Source organism: Macaca nemestrina, chromosome 18, assembly GCF_043159975.1.
Source record: "Macaca nemestrina isolate mMacNem1 chromosome 18, mMacNem.hap1, whole genome shotgun sequence".
Classification (NCBI taxonomy): Eukaryota; Metazoa; Chordata; class Mammalia; order Primates; family Cercopithecidae; genus Macaca; species Macaca nemestrina.
Genome location: NC_092142.1, coordinates 229014 through 245477, shown reverse-complemented (window position 1 = coordinate 245477; position 16464 = coordinate 229014). Strand labels below are relative to the sequence as shown.

At 46.8% G+C, this 16464-nt stretch overlaps 1 protein-coding gene across 26 annotated transcripts in view; it reads left to right on the top strand.

Moving 5' to 3' along the window:
- LOC105471856 (disco-interacting protein 2 homolog C-like) overlaps positions 1–16464 on the top strand; it is a 220576-nt gene that overhangs the window by 183048 nt on the left and 21064 nt on the right. Inside the window, exons 7-9 of one of the 26 annotated variants that reach the window (XR_011616208.1) lie at positions 2224–2375; positions 3718–3776; positions 4991–8831. The exons of 16 other annotated variants lie outside the window; for them this stretch is intronic. Coding sequence is in view for 6 of the 10 variants with exons in the window: in XM_071083736.1 (XP_070939837.1) it covers positions 2224–2327 (104 nt within the window). In the remaining 4 variants the exon portion in view is untranslated. Of the gene's footprint in view, positions 1–2210; positions 8832–16464 lie in introns of those variants that run through there. 9 more of the 26 variants (XR_011616207.1, XR_011616206.1, XR_011616205.1 and 6 more) reach the window with 9 other exon arrangements.

The window sequence follows — 16464 nt, the reverse complement described above, 5'->3', positions numbered from 1 at the left end:
GGTGGAGGAGGGAGAGGAGCTGTCCTCAGTCCTCTCTTACTCATGCCTGTCCACGTTAGCAGCCCCTCCCCAGGCATCCCTTGCCCATAATCTGGGGAGTGCTATTCTCACTTCCCTTGGGCCCTGCCCACCGATCTCCAAAGAATCCCGTCAGTGACTCCTTTTAATCACCTCTTTGCCTGTGACAAAGTCTTCTGGGACCTCCTGACTGATACAAGGGGAAGCCTGGCTATCTGTGCAACTTGTAAAAGTGAAGTGAGTCATTCACACTGGCATGTATCTACAAGTCACACAGCTTTGCAACTGGAGTGACTTTAAGCTCATCTAACCAAACCTTCCATGACAGATGAGGACACCCAGAATCATAGGATAGAAGTGACTTGCTCCCATCTGGGTCCGCCACGCTGAGACTCAAGCGCAGAGTCTAGCAAAGCACACTTCGTCCTCCCTTAGAAGGAAGATCCTACCCGCACGGCTTACCTCCAGCTACCCTAGGTCCCCCCACTCTCCCTTAGAGGGAAGTTCCTGCCAGCATGGCTCACCTCTACCTACTCTAGGTCTCCCCCACCCTCCCTTAGAAGGAAGGTCCTGCCAGTATGGCTCACCTCCACGTACCCTAGGTCTCCCCACCCTCCCTTAGAAGGAAGGTCCTGCCAGCATGGCTCACCTCCACCTACTCTGGGTTTCTCCCAACCTCCCTTAGAAGGAAGGTCTTAGAAGGCAGCACGGTTCACCCTCTCCTAACCTAGGTCTCCCCCACCCTCAGAGGGGAGTCTTTGGGTCAGTCACAAGACTACTCCGGACATCTGTAAGAACAAATGGTTTCCAGCACAGTCCTTTCCTGGGGTCTGCATTTTCCCTCTGGGATGCTTGGAAGTTGAAGGGGTCAGGCAATTCAAGTTCTCCCTGGTATCTCAGGGGCCACTGACACACAGGAAAATGTGCTGCTCTGCTCGCTGTTTGACTTTGATGGATGCAAATTTGTTCTAAATGAGCCTGACATTCATTAGCATGTAAACATATGTTACTGGTGGCGGCTCGCAGGGCCACATGCTGATGGATTTTATGGGCTGCCCCCGCCGGACATCACCAGGCTGCCTGGGTCTGTGCTGCTTCTGGCTGGGTCTGTGCTGCTTCTGGCTAAGGCTCCAGATGTTTTGGTGCACTGTGAAGTAGACATTTTCGCTACAGGGTTATGTTTTTTTCCAAAAAAGAAACACAGACAAATCTGTGAAAAGAACTTGAGTTTATGCGCCGATCTACTGGAAGGAGACTCTTAGAATGTCAGCTGCTCAGTGTCTGCTTTGACTCCCGGGCAGTTCTCTCTGTCCTGTGGCTCAGATTCTATGGGGCTGAATTATACATTTGATTCCAGTTCTGCTCAATATTTCCCCACAAGTAGTGCTGTGGATGCGACTGATGCCTTTAGAGATAGCTGCAGCAGGAACAGTGCAGAGAATACAACACGCCATGCTAAAATATTTTGAGCTGAAAGCAATTAAGAAGCGCTCTGGCCTTCCCTCTAGTTTCTGAAAAGCACACAACATAATCATATTATACAAAGACAAAAGTGCCCTTTCTCCCCTCTCTGCCAGAAAGGACGCAGCTCAATCTCTGTAGACAACTTCAGACCCTTATTCAGGAAACAGCACCAGAGGAATTTACACAAAAATCTATCATTTATTGGCCTTCCCACAATTTGTTGCCCCCAATGACCCAAAGTCCTTTTACTTTGTCTTGGCACTTCTAGAAACATTTATTATCCTTGTTGAAGATGTTACATAAAAGAAAGGTCTGAGCTGTCTCTTTGAGATTCCCTCATTCCCTGTGTATCTCTCATGTATATATGAAATATACATGCTAATAAACCTCCGCTTGCTTTTTTGGGGGTTCATCTGTCTTTTGTTATAGGAACCCCAACCAATGAAGCTAAGATGGGTGGAAGAAAAGATTACATTTTTCTCCCCTGTAGTAGCATTATTCTAGCAATAGCATTATTATTATTTTTTTTTTGGTAGATTTCTGTTGAATACACACACACACACACACACACACACACACACACAGAGCAATGTAAAAAGAAAGAAGTGTGGGGAGTTCTGATGAAATTTTAGGTCCCAGAGATACCTAAATATGTTGAGAAGTTGTCTTTAAACATTGATTTTTTTCCCACATTTATTCTCATATTTTTGATATTTTTTTCTTCTGAGATACCATTTCTAGATTGTTTTCTCTACATTTCCTTGCAAGTCCGAGAGAGTATGCTGGTTAGTAGTGTGTCCAATGCACTACCTCTGTCCTTGTCAGTAAAGAAATGTAGAAATTGAGAGGGATGTGAGAGTCACGCTACACAGAGATGGAAACACAGATAGGAGGTAAGTAAAAACACGTGAAAACCCAGCATTTCTGGAACTCTCACCTACTCCTGTGCCGATATTCATCCTTCAGCTCTGCCTCCGTTCTTCCTTTCTTTTCTCATGCTATGGGGTCTGCTTTGGAGACGTTATCTACTTTCATTCTTCCAAAGTCAAGCTTCTAGCTTTGGTTGGAACTGCAGACCCATTTACTCATTCAGCAAATACTTTCTAAGCACATGGATAGTCACTGAGAATACCGTGGTTCACCAACATGACCGTGGCCCCTGCTCTCACGAACCTGCAGCCTGATGGGGAGAATGGGCACTAATAAGACAATCACTCTAATGGGTTTCTGATGAAGAATTCAGGAAAGCACACCAAAGAAAGGGAAGCGGGGTTCTCTAAATTTATGCTGTAAAAGAATCTGGCGTATCTTGGGATGAGAGGTAGAAAACCGATGCATTCTGGAAGGTATGATCCCCTTGCAGTCTGGAGAGAAGTAGAGGTTGATTGTTGAGGGCGGTGGAGTGTAGGGACACCACGGTCTAAACAGAGATGGGGGTGCTGCAGAATGCCTCTTGCAGCAGGAAACAGGCACGTGCAAGGAAGTAAGCACGGGAGAAAGTGGCACAAGACAAGAATGAAGGAAGGCAGGCAGGGGCTGGGAGATGATGGTAGATGCTTTATTCTCTTAATAACAGCAACAGGATGCTGTTGAAAGCACTTGAGGGAGGTGGGGAAGTGGGTATGACATGTTTTGTGTTTGTAAAATTATCACATTGTCTTACCAAACTATACTCCCTATTTTTTAAATTTTACTTTAAGTTCTTGGATACATGTGCAGGTCTATTACATAGGTATACATGTGCCATGGTGGTTTGCTGCCCCTGTCAACCCATCATCTAGGTTTTAAGCCCTGCATGCATGAGGTATTTGTCCTAATGCTCTCCCTCCTCTTGCCTCCAACCCCCAACAGGCCCCCGTGTGTGTCGTTCCCCTCCCCGTGTCCATGTGATCTCATTGTTCAACTCCCACTTATGAGTGAGAGCATGTGGTGTTTGGTTTTCTGTTCCTCTTTTAGTTTAGTTTGCTGAGAATGATGGCTTCCAGCTTCATCCATGTCCCTGCAAAGGACAGGAACCCATTCTTTTTTATGGTTGCATAGTATTCCGTGGTATATACGTGCCACATTTTGTGTATCCAGTGTATCATTGATGGGCACGAGATATCCTCTTAACATGTGATCCAGCTATTGCACTGTTCAGTATTTATCCAAAGGAGTTGAAAACTTGTGTTCACAGAAAAACCTGCACACGGACATTTATAGAAGCTTTAATCATAATTGCTAATTTTATTGCAGCTTTATTCATAATTGCTCAAACTTGGAGGCAACGAAGAAACCAAAATGTTCTTCACTAGGTGAGTGGATAAATAACCTGTGATATATCCAAACAATGGCATATTCTTCAGCACTGAAAGGAAGTGAGCTGTCAAGCCATGAAAAGACACTTAGGAACTTTAAACATGCACGGCTACACAAAAGAGACCCATCAGAAAAGACTAAAGGACATTCAGAAAAAGGCCAGACTATGGAGTGAAACTATCCGTGGTTCCCAGGTGTTGGGAAGAGGGAGAGATGATGAGGTGGAACATGGAAATTTTTAGGATTTTAGTGCAACTGCTCTGTACGATGCTATCATGGTGGATACATGTCATGACACCTTTGTTCAAACCCATAGAACCAGCACCAAGACGGAGCCCTCATGTAAACTGTGGACTCTGGGTGACAATATGTCAACGTCGGTTCTTCAATTGTTACAAACGCTCCCTCTGGGCAGGAGAGTTTTTAGTGGGGGAGGCTGTGCACGTGGGGGAAGGGAAGGCATATAGAAGGACTCTCTGCACCTTTCCCTCAATTTTTCTGTGAAGGTGAAACTGCCTAAAAGATAGTGTATTTTTTAAAAATAAAGGAAAAAAAGGAAACAAAAAGTCCTCATGAAAATCAAATGAGAAAATGATCACACTGGGTGCTTCAGGTCAAAATGGAAGAACAGGGGCTGTATTTACCATCCCACCTGATGACTTTTTCCTCACTGCTTTTCAGCATTTTTTTGGAGTCTAGTCAGTGCAATAAGGCAAGTTAAAATATATAAAATGCACCCTTATTAGAAAAGATTTAAAACTATCTGGATCTGCAGGTGACGTGATCACCTGTGTGGAAAATCTCCTGAAATCACAAAAAGCCACTAAAACTAATAATAATAAATTACTTACTAATAAGTGAGTTTGGAAAGCTTGCAAGATACAAGCTAAACACATAAGCAATATCTCTTTATACACTGGCAAAGAAATAATTGGAAATGGAAATTTACAAAGCAATATTATAGCACATCAAAACATGAAATACCTCAGACTAAATCTGACAAAAGATGTGTAAGATCTATACACTGAAAAGCAGGCAGTGATGTTGAAATAAATTAAAGAACTAAATAAATGAAGTGATATATTGTGTCCATGGATCAGCAGGCTCAATATTGTTAAGATGTCAGTTCTGCGCTTGTGGATCAGAGGTTTAATGCAATTCCAATCAAAATCACAGCATGATTTTTATTTTTATTTTTATTTTTCAGTAGAAATGAACTAGCGGATTCCAAAATGTGTCTGGAAATTTAAAGAACCCAACAGAGCTAAGACAACTTGGAATAAAACGGTGGAGGACTTACCTGAACTACCAAGATAGTGTGGTATTGGTATAATAAGAGAAAACTGGGTTAATGAAACCTCCTAGAGGGTCTAGTAATAATCTCACAAACATGTTACATATACGTAGTAGATTTTTGAATAAAGGTTCAAAGACATCAAATTAGAGAAAGGACGATAATGATAGAAGGATTAAATACCGTAGGCCAAAAAGAGAAAAAAGAGCTCCTGTTAAATATCTTCACATTGTTGTCACTCATGCAATTCAATTCACATTTTGTGTGTCTAAAAGTTGAGCAGACTTCTTCATTCTCTTTCCCCAATTCACTCCACAGAGATGCTGATGTCTTTCAGTGGAACTTGGAAGTTTGCTCTTCTTCTTAAAATGACTCTCTTAGATACTGTTTATGCAAGAAGTTGTGGGACTGTAACTTACAAATACTGTTCTAAACCTTGGAATCACACGTTCCCCTTTTTCTCTACTTATCGTTTCTAGTAAGTTTCCCATTTCCTCTTTCTCCTTCATATTTACACTGCATTCCTTTTAGTTCAGGCTTTTGTTACCCCACTTGATCTCTTGATGTGGTCACCTGAATGCCCTTCGTGTCCCAGCCTCCTGGAATCCTTCCTTCATGACCCTGCAGAACTGCCCTCCAGACCCGCAGGTGTGACCCGGAATCAAGGATCTCAAAGCCGAGTGGGATCTGAGAGGCTATCTAGACCAATCCTCCATTACAGACGTAAACCTTTTGATGACTTCACTTCAGAGCCCAAAATATTTGCACTGCAGGCAGAATCACCTAAATCACTTAATGTGATGTTCAGTCTTCCCGTGGTATCTTCCTCTCTGCATCTCCCTACTTTCGGTCAGCCATTTCTCACTCATGACACCGAACCCTTCATTCACATCACATTATTGTTCTTCTCCACACACACACACACACACTTGTTTTCTGCCTGGGTTTTTTGTTATATTATTCCCTCTGCTGGAACTACCATTTTCCAAGATCTGACTACAGAATTTTAACGTATTCCTCAGAATGACTCACATATCACATATTCGACCAAATGGCTGCAGATTCTGTCACCTCCTCTCTTGTCCTATGGCAACATGGAGAATCTTCTTCTCTTAGCCAATAGGATTTATCATGGTCCTTCTTTATCTTAACAATAGTTTAGCAGGACTGAGAACTGGGAAGTAGATTTTTCTCCCAGGGGTGAGCACTGTCTTAGTTTAGCAGATCTCCCTGGGTCTCCACTCTGGTTGTAGAAAAGCAGCCCATAGGGCATGGTGGGGAGGAGAAGAAGGGGAATTAAGCTGTGGTGCATGAAGATGGACAGTTGTGACCCGTACTCCGGGGTTGGGAGTTGAGGCCACTAGGAAGGAGAAGCTGTAAGGATGAAGACGAGGCATAAAAAGTGATGCAGGCCGGGTACGGTGACTCATGCCTGTAATCCCAACACTTTGGGAAGCCAACGTGGATGGATCACGAGGTCAAGAGTTCAAGACCCGTCTGACCAATATTGTGAAACCCTGTCTCTACCAAAAATACAAAAATTAGCTCGGTGTGGTGGCACATACCTGTAGTCCAGCTACGCGGGAGGCTGAGGCAGGAGAATCACTTGAACCCAGGAGATGGAGGTTGCAGTGAGCCAAGATCATGACACTGCACTCCAGCCTGAGTGACAGAGCGAGACTCCATCTCAGAGAAAAGAAGTGATGCATAGTAACAAGACTGCCCGAGGAGAAAAGGAAATCAGCAACCTTCTCCAGGGTGGGATAGCTGAAGACCCTTTAAGAACAAAGGTGTCTACTTTCCTTCTTAGGATGCTCTATCGTGATTTAATGAACCCCTCACAATCTACTGTATTCAGTATTTGGCATGAGTCAATTTAGGGGAATTCTAGAAAACATAGCTGGCTGTTATCAGGTTAATGTAGATTGGGAGGAAGGGAAAAACCCCAGGAGCCACGTAGGAAGGACAATACGTGAAAACAGAAGAAACTTGGAGTCAGTTCACCCTTCAAACAAAATCCAGTTTCCAGAAGACATTGTGAGGGCTGCTGGGTCTTCCTCACCTGCAGATGGGGGATTCCAGATACTTATACTTGAATCTCACAGGATGGGGTGATCACCACCTGCTCTCAAATGGGATGAGTTACAATATCTTCTATCGGGAGGCAGTAAATAAGAGGTTAGGTACACGTCTGTAGTCATCACAATTCTGTCAAGATTGCTATTTTTACTTCCATGTCATAGATGGAGAGCATGATGCTTGTGGAAATGATTTGCTCAGGGTCTCACCATCAAAAGTGGCAGAGGAAAGATTCCAACATGTTTTAAAAGCTGCAAACTGAGCCGACTCCCATCCATGCTGTCATACCGACTGAGATTTCAATCCTCCTGAAGGCAGGAAACTTATTCCATTTGCTTTTATACTCTCCATAACACTAATGAGCAAGTTTTGCTCAAAGTAACACGGAATATTTTGCTGACTCAAGGGGTAAGAGAAGAGACTTAAATGACACCATCACAAGTCAACATTCAAGGAACAGAGACATTTAGCATTAGCTGTCTCAGTCAAATCAACAAACATGCACATTTATCCTTTACATGGGAGTAAGACAGCAAACACAATTGAAAAAATGAGCCAAGTGTAAAAAAAATGTGTCACAAAGGGATGGATTTAGACAGGAGAGCAGTGAAGTAGGTTATAAAATGGTCAGCATAATCCATTTTAATGAATTATTAGCTGAAACATGCAAAGCATTTAGGATTTCTGGGAGAAGTGTACAAACACACCAAATGTTTGTCCGACATTTTCTTCACTGCTTCTGTCTTTCCACAGGGCTAGAGATGATGTTGACCAACGGCCTTGGGAGGAGAGGTTGCAGCTGAGCCCACACCCTCTCAAACTCCTTCAGACTGTTTCTGTTTTTGTAGACTACTTTACCATTAACAACAAATCCTAAGATTTAATCAGTACAGCAGTCATTGGCCAGAGTTCAAATTTCTGATTTGAAGGAATCTGCACTCTGCCTGCCAGGATCGACTATTAATGGCTTCGTCCAGAGAGGAGCTATGTCTTTGCTCACTACAGAACAGTATTGAGGCTTCGAAAGGGGTATTTTGCTGGTCACCTCCTGGTCATCCTTCTGCTCACCAAGAGCAGATACTGTTCTCAGCCCCTTACATTTACAAGGTCGTTTAATTCTCACATAGCCCTTTCAGATAGATGCGACTATTACCCCCCTTTTACAGAGGAGGAAACCGAGAGGCAGAGGACATAGGTGAATTGTCCCAGATCACAGAGCTGGCTATGGAGCTGGGACTTGCACCCGGCCAGCCTGGCTCCAGAGTTCACTGCCCTCCTCCTGTACAGCACGTGTGACCTGCAGTAATCACCGCCCAAACAGGCAGGCACTGCGGATAGCCAAGCACACCTCTTCCGACTTCAGCACGGAGGAAGGTTCGTTTTCATTCTGGTGTTCAGCTCAGTTAGGACTGTTTTTATCACAAGGACGCACAACCCAGAAAGCTCAGTCACGTGCCGTTGCCTTCTACGGTCATGGTTTTCTACTTTTTGGCCCCATTTTCCTGAGGACTTGGCCTGCTGGGACGTGAATGATGCGTTACTACTGTAGAGACAGAGGTTCAGGTCTAGTGGCACAAACAGCGACAGACCCCATGAAAATGCGGGCGCGGCCCCTCCATCCCAACAGCCTGGATGGCTGCTCCATTCTGCTCCCATCACACACGTCCCCACCCAGCCACACCCCTTCTCCTTTTCCCTACTGGATTCATCAAATCAAACCTCACTGTCCTTGGCAAATGTACAATTAATTTACTTACTGCCCAGAACAAAAGCGCACTTCCAGTTAACATGACACCCCTGCTGTAATAGAACAGCCTTAATTCAGACATGATGCAGGAGGGCCGTCCTGGAATCGGCAGCTGTTTTCTGGGGAAAGCCTCTGTCCCACCTGAGTCCCACCTGAGCCCGACACTTGTGCCACACTATCCCCATGGTGTCTGAAAGCTCCATGAAGACAGGGTCACTCTGACCCCTTCACACCCACAACGCCAAAGAGGAGCAGGTGTTCAGGAAAAGTCTCCTGCTAGTGCTGAAGACAGGAATACTTCCTCGTGGTGCCCAGAATGTCAGGAGAAAACAAAGCACCATGTGGACACCTTCCAGGTGAATTTTGGAACGACTGTACCGCATGCCAGTCATCCTTTTACAGAACAAAACCAATACCGGAAAACATGTGTCGCCCGCAGAGAGATGGTCCGTTTGACGGCTTACAAACACACCTACGTTACACTGAATTTGCCTCAAGCCACCGTCTCTGTGCTAATGTAAAAAGTCTCCATAATTAACTACTAGCCTTTTTCATCTGGTGCTTTTTAACAAGCAAGACAGTCCTGTAACACTCAGGCATTGTTGAAAACGTCAAATGGAAGCCTAGAAACCTCTTCCGTGCAGCTTCACTGCAAAGTATTTTGACGTGAGCCAAATCGTGCTATTCCTACATCTCCACAGGAAACTCAAGGCTTCATCAAGGAAATGCAGCATGATTTCTGCTAGGCACAGAAATTGTTGGGGGGGGGGGGCATGAGGTTGAGGGAACATTACATAGAAACCAACCCCGATAATCACCTGCATGAGAGCCACACTGGCCGGCAAGCCCCGGTCGGCTCAGTCTCCGCACAATCACAGGCGTGAGTCCTGGAGGGCAGACACCTGGCACTGCTGACCACCCCAAGGTCGTGGCCTCTGCCCCTTCTCTGCTGCCCATCAGTTCCAAGCTTCTGGCAACACCGCCTGCTGCCCCCACTGCCTCATCGACTCTTCGTGAAAAGCAAATGTTGCCAGGATAGCTTATGAGTACATTTGCCAGGAAAGCAGCTCCGATTGACGCTGAAACCCCCTTCTCACACCCCTGGCAGCTCCCTTGCCCCCGATGTGCACATGCTTGCAGCTCTGACCTTGCTCAGTGTCCACACAGGCTCTGTCCCCTGGAGAGCCAAAGGCAGACTCAATGTTGAGTCAGAAATACACAAAGAGGGTGACGATTACGAACTGCCTGCCCCCCAAAACACAGGTTGAAATCCTCACCCTCAATGTGATGCTGTCAGGAGGTCTTTGGGAGGTGATGAGTTCCTCAGGCTGGAGACCCTTAAATGGGATTTGTGCCTCACAAAGGGGTCCAGCAAATCCCTCACCCTCCCATTGTATCAGGGCCAGAGAGAAGGTATGTGCCAACCAGGAAGGAGCCCACACCAGAACCCACCCAATAGCACCCTGATCCTGCCTTCCAGCCTCTAGAACTGTGAGAAACAAATTCCTGTTGTTCATAAGCCGCTCAGTCAATGGTGTTTCGTTACAGCAGCCTGAGCTGCCTGAGATGACGATGCTCACCGTCCTAAAGAAAAGGCTACTCCCCTCTCCCAGAAAGAGGGGTTTAATTAAAATCCCTGTCTCTCCTCGCGGCCACCACAGATCTCACTTCCCCACCCCAAAAGCCAGCAGTTGCTAGGATTAAAGGAAAATGAGGATTGTTTTAGACCAGCCCCTCCATATCGGTCTGAAGCCTGTAACTTTGCCCACTTCCACGGTGGCCGTGTCACTGCATTGCCCATGTCAGCTCTGTGTCTGCACCGGGTCCCAGGCTCTGCACAGACTCCTCTAGCTGGCCATCCAGCACAGCCATTTCCCCTTCTGCATTGCAGGCTGTCCTTTGATATCGAACTCCCACCTTTCTGCAACCCAAGGCCTTCCGATCCAGACATTCGGGGTAAGCTCAGCCATGTACTGGAGTCGTTGACTCAGGTAACCCAGGCCCAAGACGTTGGCACCAACCGTCTACTGGCTGTGGGATCTGCATAGCTACTAGCTGCCCCAGCCACACCAGGGCCCGGGAGGGGAGGCAGAGGAACCTGTGAAGCTGCCAACAGCCATATGGGAACAGGGGCCCCTGGAAGGAGGAGGATGCTATGGCAGGAAATTCAGAGACAGAAACAAAGAGCCGCAGGGCTGGACAGGTCATGGCCAAAGCCTACACTGCTGAATTTTCCAGGTTTCTGAACTCAATCGCTGACCCACACAGCACATGTTTCCTGAGTGCTGACCCCACGTGGCATTGGATACGGCAATAAAGCAGGACTCCCACCTCCCCCTTCCCCAACACATACACAGGGCCTCCGTCCTGGCGGGAAATCAGGCCTGGGCGCCCAGCTGGCACAGCGAGCCTGGGAAGGGGGCCATTTCAGACGGACAGTGGGTGCAGCCTTGCCAAAGCCCAGCAGTCACCTGCACTGCCACAGCCAGGCTGAGTCCAGATCAGCCGCACAGAAACCTGACCCGCTCAAGGGCACGGCTAAGCTCATCAGGGACAGACACCGTCTCCTGCTCATCTCCAACACTTTCTCTGCATGTCTAGTTACACACGGACAACGCAGTCTCAGAAGCACATCAGGCCTCCCCCTGCTCCTCTCTGTGGTACCACTGATGGGGAGGGGCCGGTATGGCCGCGAGGTCGCATACCCACAGCCATACCACGCAGGCCTTCGACGATTATTTCTGCCAAAGAACCCTGCTGCGGCTTGGAGCACACCATGGTGGGCGGGAAGCTCCACCCGGAGAAACAGCCATGCTTCTCCCCAGAGCCAACGGAGGGCACCCCCGACCCTGCATTCAGCAGATTACTTACATTCTGGAAAACATCTGGGTTAATGGGGAACAGTAAAATGAAAAGGTCACACTAGAAAGGTTAGAAGGCTGTGTGAAGCCTCAGGAGGTCCAAAGGTTTCTGAACCAAGACTGCTGCGGTCAACGAGCTTACAGGAAAAGTTTCCACACGGGCCTTCAACAAGCAACACTCAGCAGGGAGGAGCCACGTTCTGCGCAGAACCTCAGAACCAGAACATCGGACACCACAAAGTCACATCAGAGCCAACAGCAACTGAAATACAGCGCTCTCCTAAGATGTGTGCGTCACCTGCAGAAAGTCACCACACATTAAGATGGGGGAAGAAAAGGATAAGGTTAGAAACAAATTTGAAGTAATTTCTGCATACGTAAAATTTCTACTTCCACTGGTTTTCTTTCTGGGAGTAACAACTTTTACATGAGATGCACATCCCCGTTGGAAGGAGTTTGGGTTTTCTGTGGGCAGAGTCAAGGGCTCTCCAAGAAATGTGAACTTTTTCTCACTCACTGAGCCGCGTGCCCTGAGGCCGTCCTGGCCTGCCTGAGCACCTCCCTGCTCTGCCTCCAGCCAGCTCCTTCCAGCACTCACCCCGCTGCTCCCAGAGCCTGCACTGGCCCAGGATCTCCTCTTCTGCTGCTGTCAATGTTCCACTTTAGGGCAAATAAGTTGGAAACTAGAAAGTTATAAAACCCCTTGACTTTTTAAAAATTTGTCTTCTCAGAAAACAATACTAATTCTACTTCCATGGTTTAATATGTTGCCCCCATCTGCATGTTCATGGATATGTGTTTTTATATATTTTTTTTAAATCAGTACTTCTAAAAGTATGCACTGTTGCTACATTCAGTTCAATTACATTTGATGTAAGAAGTTTTAATTTCAGTGAATTCAGGCACTCAAAATTTAAGCCCTCTGACATCTATTAATCAAATGGGAAAATGACAGGTAGATATTACAAAAATCAAGAGAAGTGTTTAATGTAAATCCTGCACTTTCAAATACTTCCACAAATGTAATGTATACATTAGTACATAACCTTGAGCATTTTCACAACTCTTTGCACTCAAATTCCATTCTTAACTTTTATAGATAAATCGACATCCATATGTGATTTTAAGCAGCTCAAACATCAGCTCTTAAAAACAACCAGAAATGCTGCGGGCAAATCCCACCAAGCAGCAAATAACGGAACTGCACCCAACAACCCAGGTACCTCCCCTGAGGCATCTGGAACTTGAGCATTACAAGCAGCCTTTGGTTTCTGAGGCACCCGAGAGTGGGGACTCCCAACTCCCCAAGTCTAAGAAGGCCTCAGCGATAAGGAAAACTGGTCAAAAAGTCATCCCTGCCGGCTCCCTGCCACGGGCTCCTCCCTGCCCGCCCTCAGCCACGTGCTTACAAGGTCTCACTTCCTCTCTGTCCCGCAAAGCCTGACTCCTGATTCCAGTCCTGCCGCTTACTGAGATGTGGCCATGGACGTCAACTGCACCTGTAAGGGGAGAAGCCTGTCAGGATACAGGATCCTGGCCATCCTGGCAGCGCTCAAGCTGATACCGTAACTTTGTAGTGAGTTACTTAATGCAAAGGTTTAACTTTGAAAAATTTAGATATGTGTATTCTAAAAGGGAAATTCTGAACGTAGAACACAGGCCACACCCTCACACTGATGTTGTCTGGCCAGCACTCTTTTGTTTGCCTTTTCAATAGACGTTTTTAAAAGCAGTTTTCCGTTCATAGCAAAATCAAGAGGAAAGTACAGAGAGTCCTCACATATCCTTTCCCAGCACAGGCACAGCCTCCATCATTCTCCTGCCCTCACCAGACCAGCATGTCTGTACGACCGACAGACCCGCATCAACACGGCACCACCACCCACAGTTCACAGCTCACACGAGGACTCGGCCTGCTGCTGCTCACTCTGTGGGTTTCACAGACGTGGAACGGCATGGATCCCCCATGAAAGCCCCACCTGGAGTTGCTGCCCCACCCTACACACCCCCTATGCTCCTCCCATTCATCTCTCCCCTCCCCAACCCCTGACAGCCGCTGATTGTTTGACTGTTTCCACAGCTTTGCCTTTTCCAGACTGTGCTGTAGTTGGACTCAGACAGCAGGCAGCCTTTCCAGATTGGAGTCTCACTTAGCAACATGCGTTTAAGATCCTTCTGTGTCTTTTCATGGCTTAGGGGTCCAGTTCTTTTTAGTGCTGAATAATATCCCAGTATCTGACATACCACAGTTTATCCATTCACCTACTGAAGGGCATCTTGGTTGCTTTCTAGTTTTGGCAATTATAAAGCTGCTGTCAACGTCTGTGTGCACATTTCCGCATGGAAGTAAACTTTCAGCTCCTCCGAGTAAACGTCCAGGACTGTGATTGCTCCTGTGGTCGGAGAGCTAAGTTCCACGGAAAACCGCCACGCTGCCTCCCACAGGAGCTGCCCCACTTCCCCCAGCGATGAGTGAGGGTCCTGATGCCCACACACCCACCAGCACGTGGTGGTGTCGGAGTTCAGGTTTTGGCCAGGCCGATGGGTGCACAGTGACGCCTCGCCCTATGACATAAGACGCGGGTCATGTTTCCACGTGTAGATTTGCCATCTGTGTATCTTCTTTGTTGGGATATCTGTCCAGGTCTTTCGTCCATTTTTAATCAGGTTGTTCATTTTCTTGTTGAGTTTTGAGAGTTCCTTGCACGGTTTGGATAACAGCCTTTATCAGATAAGTCTTTTACAGATGCGTTCTCCCCGTCTGTGGCCTCCCCTCTCATGTCCCTGAGACACTGTTTTTTATTTTAAAAAACACCTCAGACAGAAAATGGACCTTCCAGCCCACCACGTTCTCAGTTTGGCCGTGGTCACCACCCTCCCAGCCCTGGTTCCCACCTTTTCACGATCTGCTGGTCCTATGGGCATCAACCCATACCAAGTCCCTAACATATCTCCAATGATGGCAACGTCAAAGCCGGCAGTTTGCAGGTAGGAAGGAGCCGATGGAGGCCGGAGCAGAATGTGAAGGCCAGCGGATTCATCCCTCGGGGACCGGCAGGCCTCTCAGATATCCCCCGGGTCACCTCCCAAATGAAGTACCTGCTTTGGCCGTGGGCAGGAAGCAGGACCTGGCCCAGATCTCAGCATATTTGACCTGGCACGGCATTTACTGGTGAGCCTCCATAACCGGAAACTCTACTCTCTGGGGAGAATACATTTTCATTATCAAGGCTTTTAGGCTTTTAATTAAGAAACCAAAGAGCAGTGACTGGAGTGAGGATGCAGGGACTCTGGGTGACCCACACGCTCGTTTCCACCTGGCACAAAGGACCCTGGAGTGAGGGTACAGTGCCTGCTCTGAGTCACCAGCACACTCATCATTTCTACATAAAGAACCCTGTGAGTCTGTCCCAGGACTTTTTAGCCTAGATCTAAAAATTCGCAGCTCAGGAAACCTTCATCATTTTAGGAACCTGAGGGGTGGGCCAGGGGGATCTCACAGATTGTGGTGCTGTCTATGGGGTCATCAAAGTGCAGCTGGGGCTTCCCGCAAGCACTTCAGGGAGGCCGTGCACTGGCCCGAGGCTGATTCCGCCTCCTATCCTCGGTTGTCATGCCCAGCCGTGAGGGGAGCCCCCCACTTCAGGAGCGGTCCCTGGCTCCAGGCCCTAACGTCCATGTCCAGGCCCCTGGTAGGGCAGCTTCTACCCCAGGGAGGCTGGGACTGGAGACAGCCTGGAGCTCTAGGCAATCCTGGCAACCACATGCTTCCCGAAGTGGCTGCAGACAAACTCCTACTTCCAAAACCTGGCACGGGCTGTGTGAGGCCTGGAACGCGGGAGGCGCGATTACCCTCTCATGGTTATCAAGTCACGTCATAGTCTCTTAGACCTATGTGTGACTAGAAGTATACACATTATGGAAGTGTATATAAATGTGAATACAGACACGCTTATTTTCCTTTTATATACCTTACATATATGTGTACACGTGCATATGTATAAAACATGGAAGAAAAAACCATACTTAAGATTTCAAATCTCAGTCGCAAAGGTCTCAGAAGCAAATTATTATTCTTAAATTCTAAACAAAGATGTAACATTTTACATTCTTACAAAACGTTCTCTATTAGCATTTTATTTTAAAAACTAAGAATGCATTGCACTCTCTCAATTTTGATTTTTAACTCAGCTCACAAAGGCCCCTGTACAAAGGCCTCCGTACCGCAGCAAGGATGGCGGTGGTCACACCTGTGGCCATTTATCCTCTCTACATCTAGCTCCTCTCCCTGAGGCAACACACCTCCGAAGTCACAGCCTGGCCTCCCAACTCTCCCCCGTCGCGGGCTTCTTGGCATGTTGCTCTGCTGCACACACCTCAGCAAATACTGCTGATTAGCCAGAATCGCCCAGAAATCTCTTAACCTTGATTCTGGCTGCTTTTGTAATTTGTAATATCTTTACTTCTGGTGTGATTTGAGAAACAACAAATTTTAAAATTAGAGAAGATGTGGTTTTTATTCTCTCCTTTCTACTTGCAACCTTGAAAATTCAAGTAGCAGCAAGGGTTTGTTGAGAGTAACTTCCACCAAAGAGAACCTATTACAAAGGTACTACAGAGTGTCAAATAACCACATAGATGTAAAATAGAGATGCAGACACACATATAAAATCCAATGGTTAAACCAAATTGAGAAATGCTTG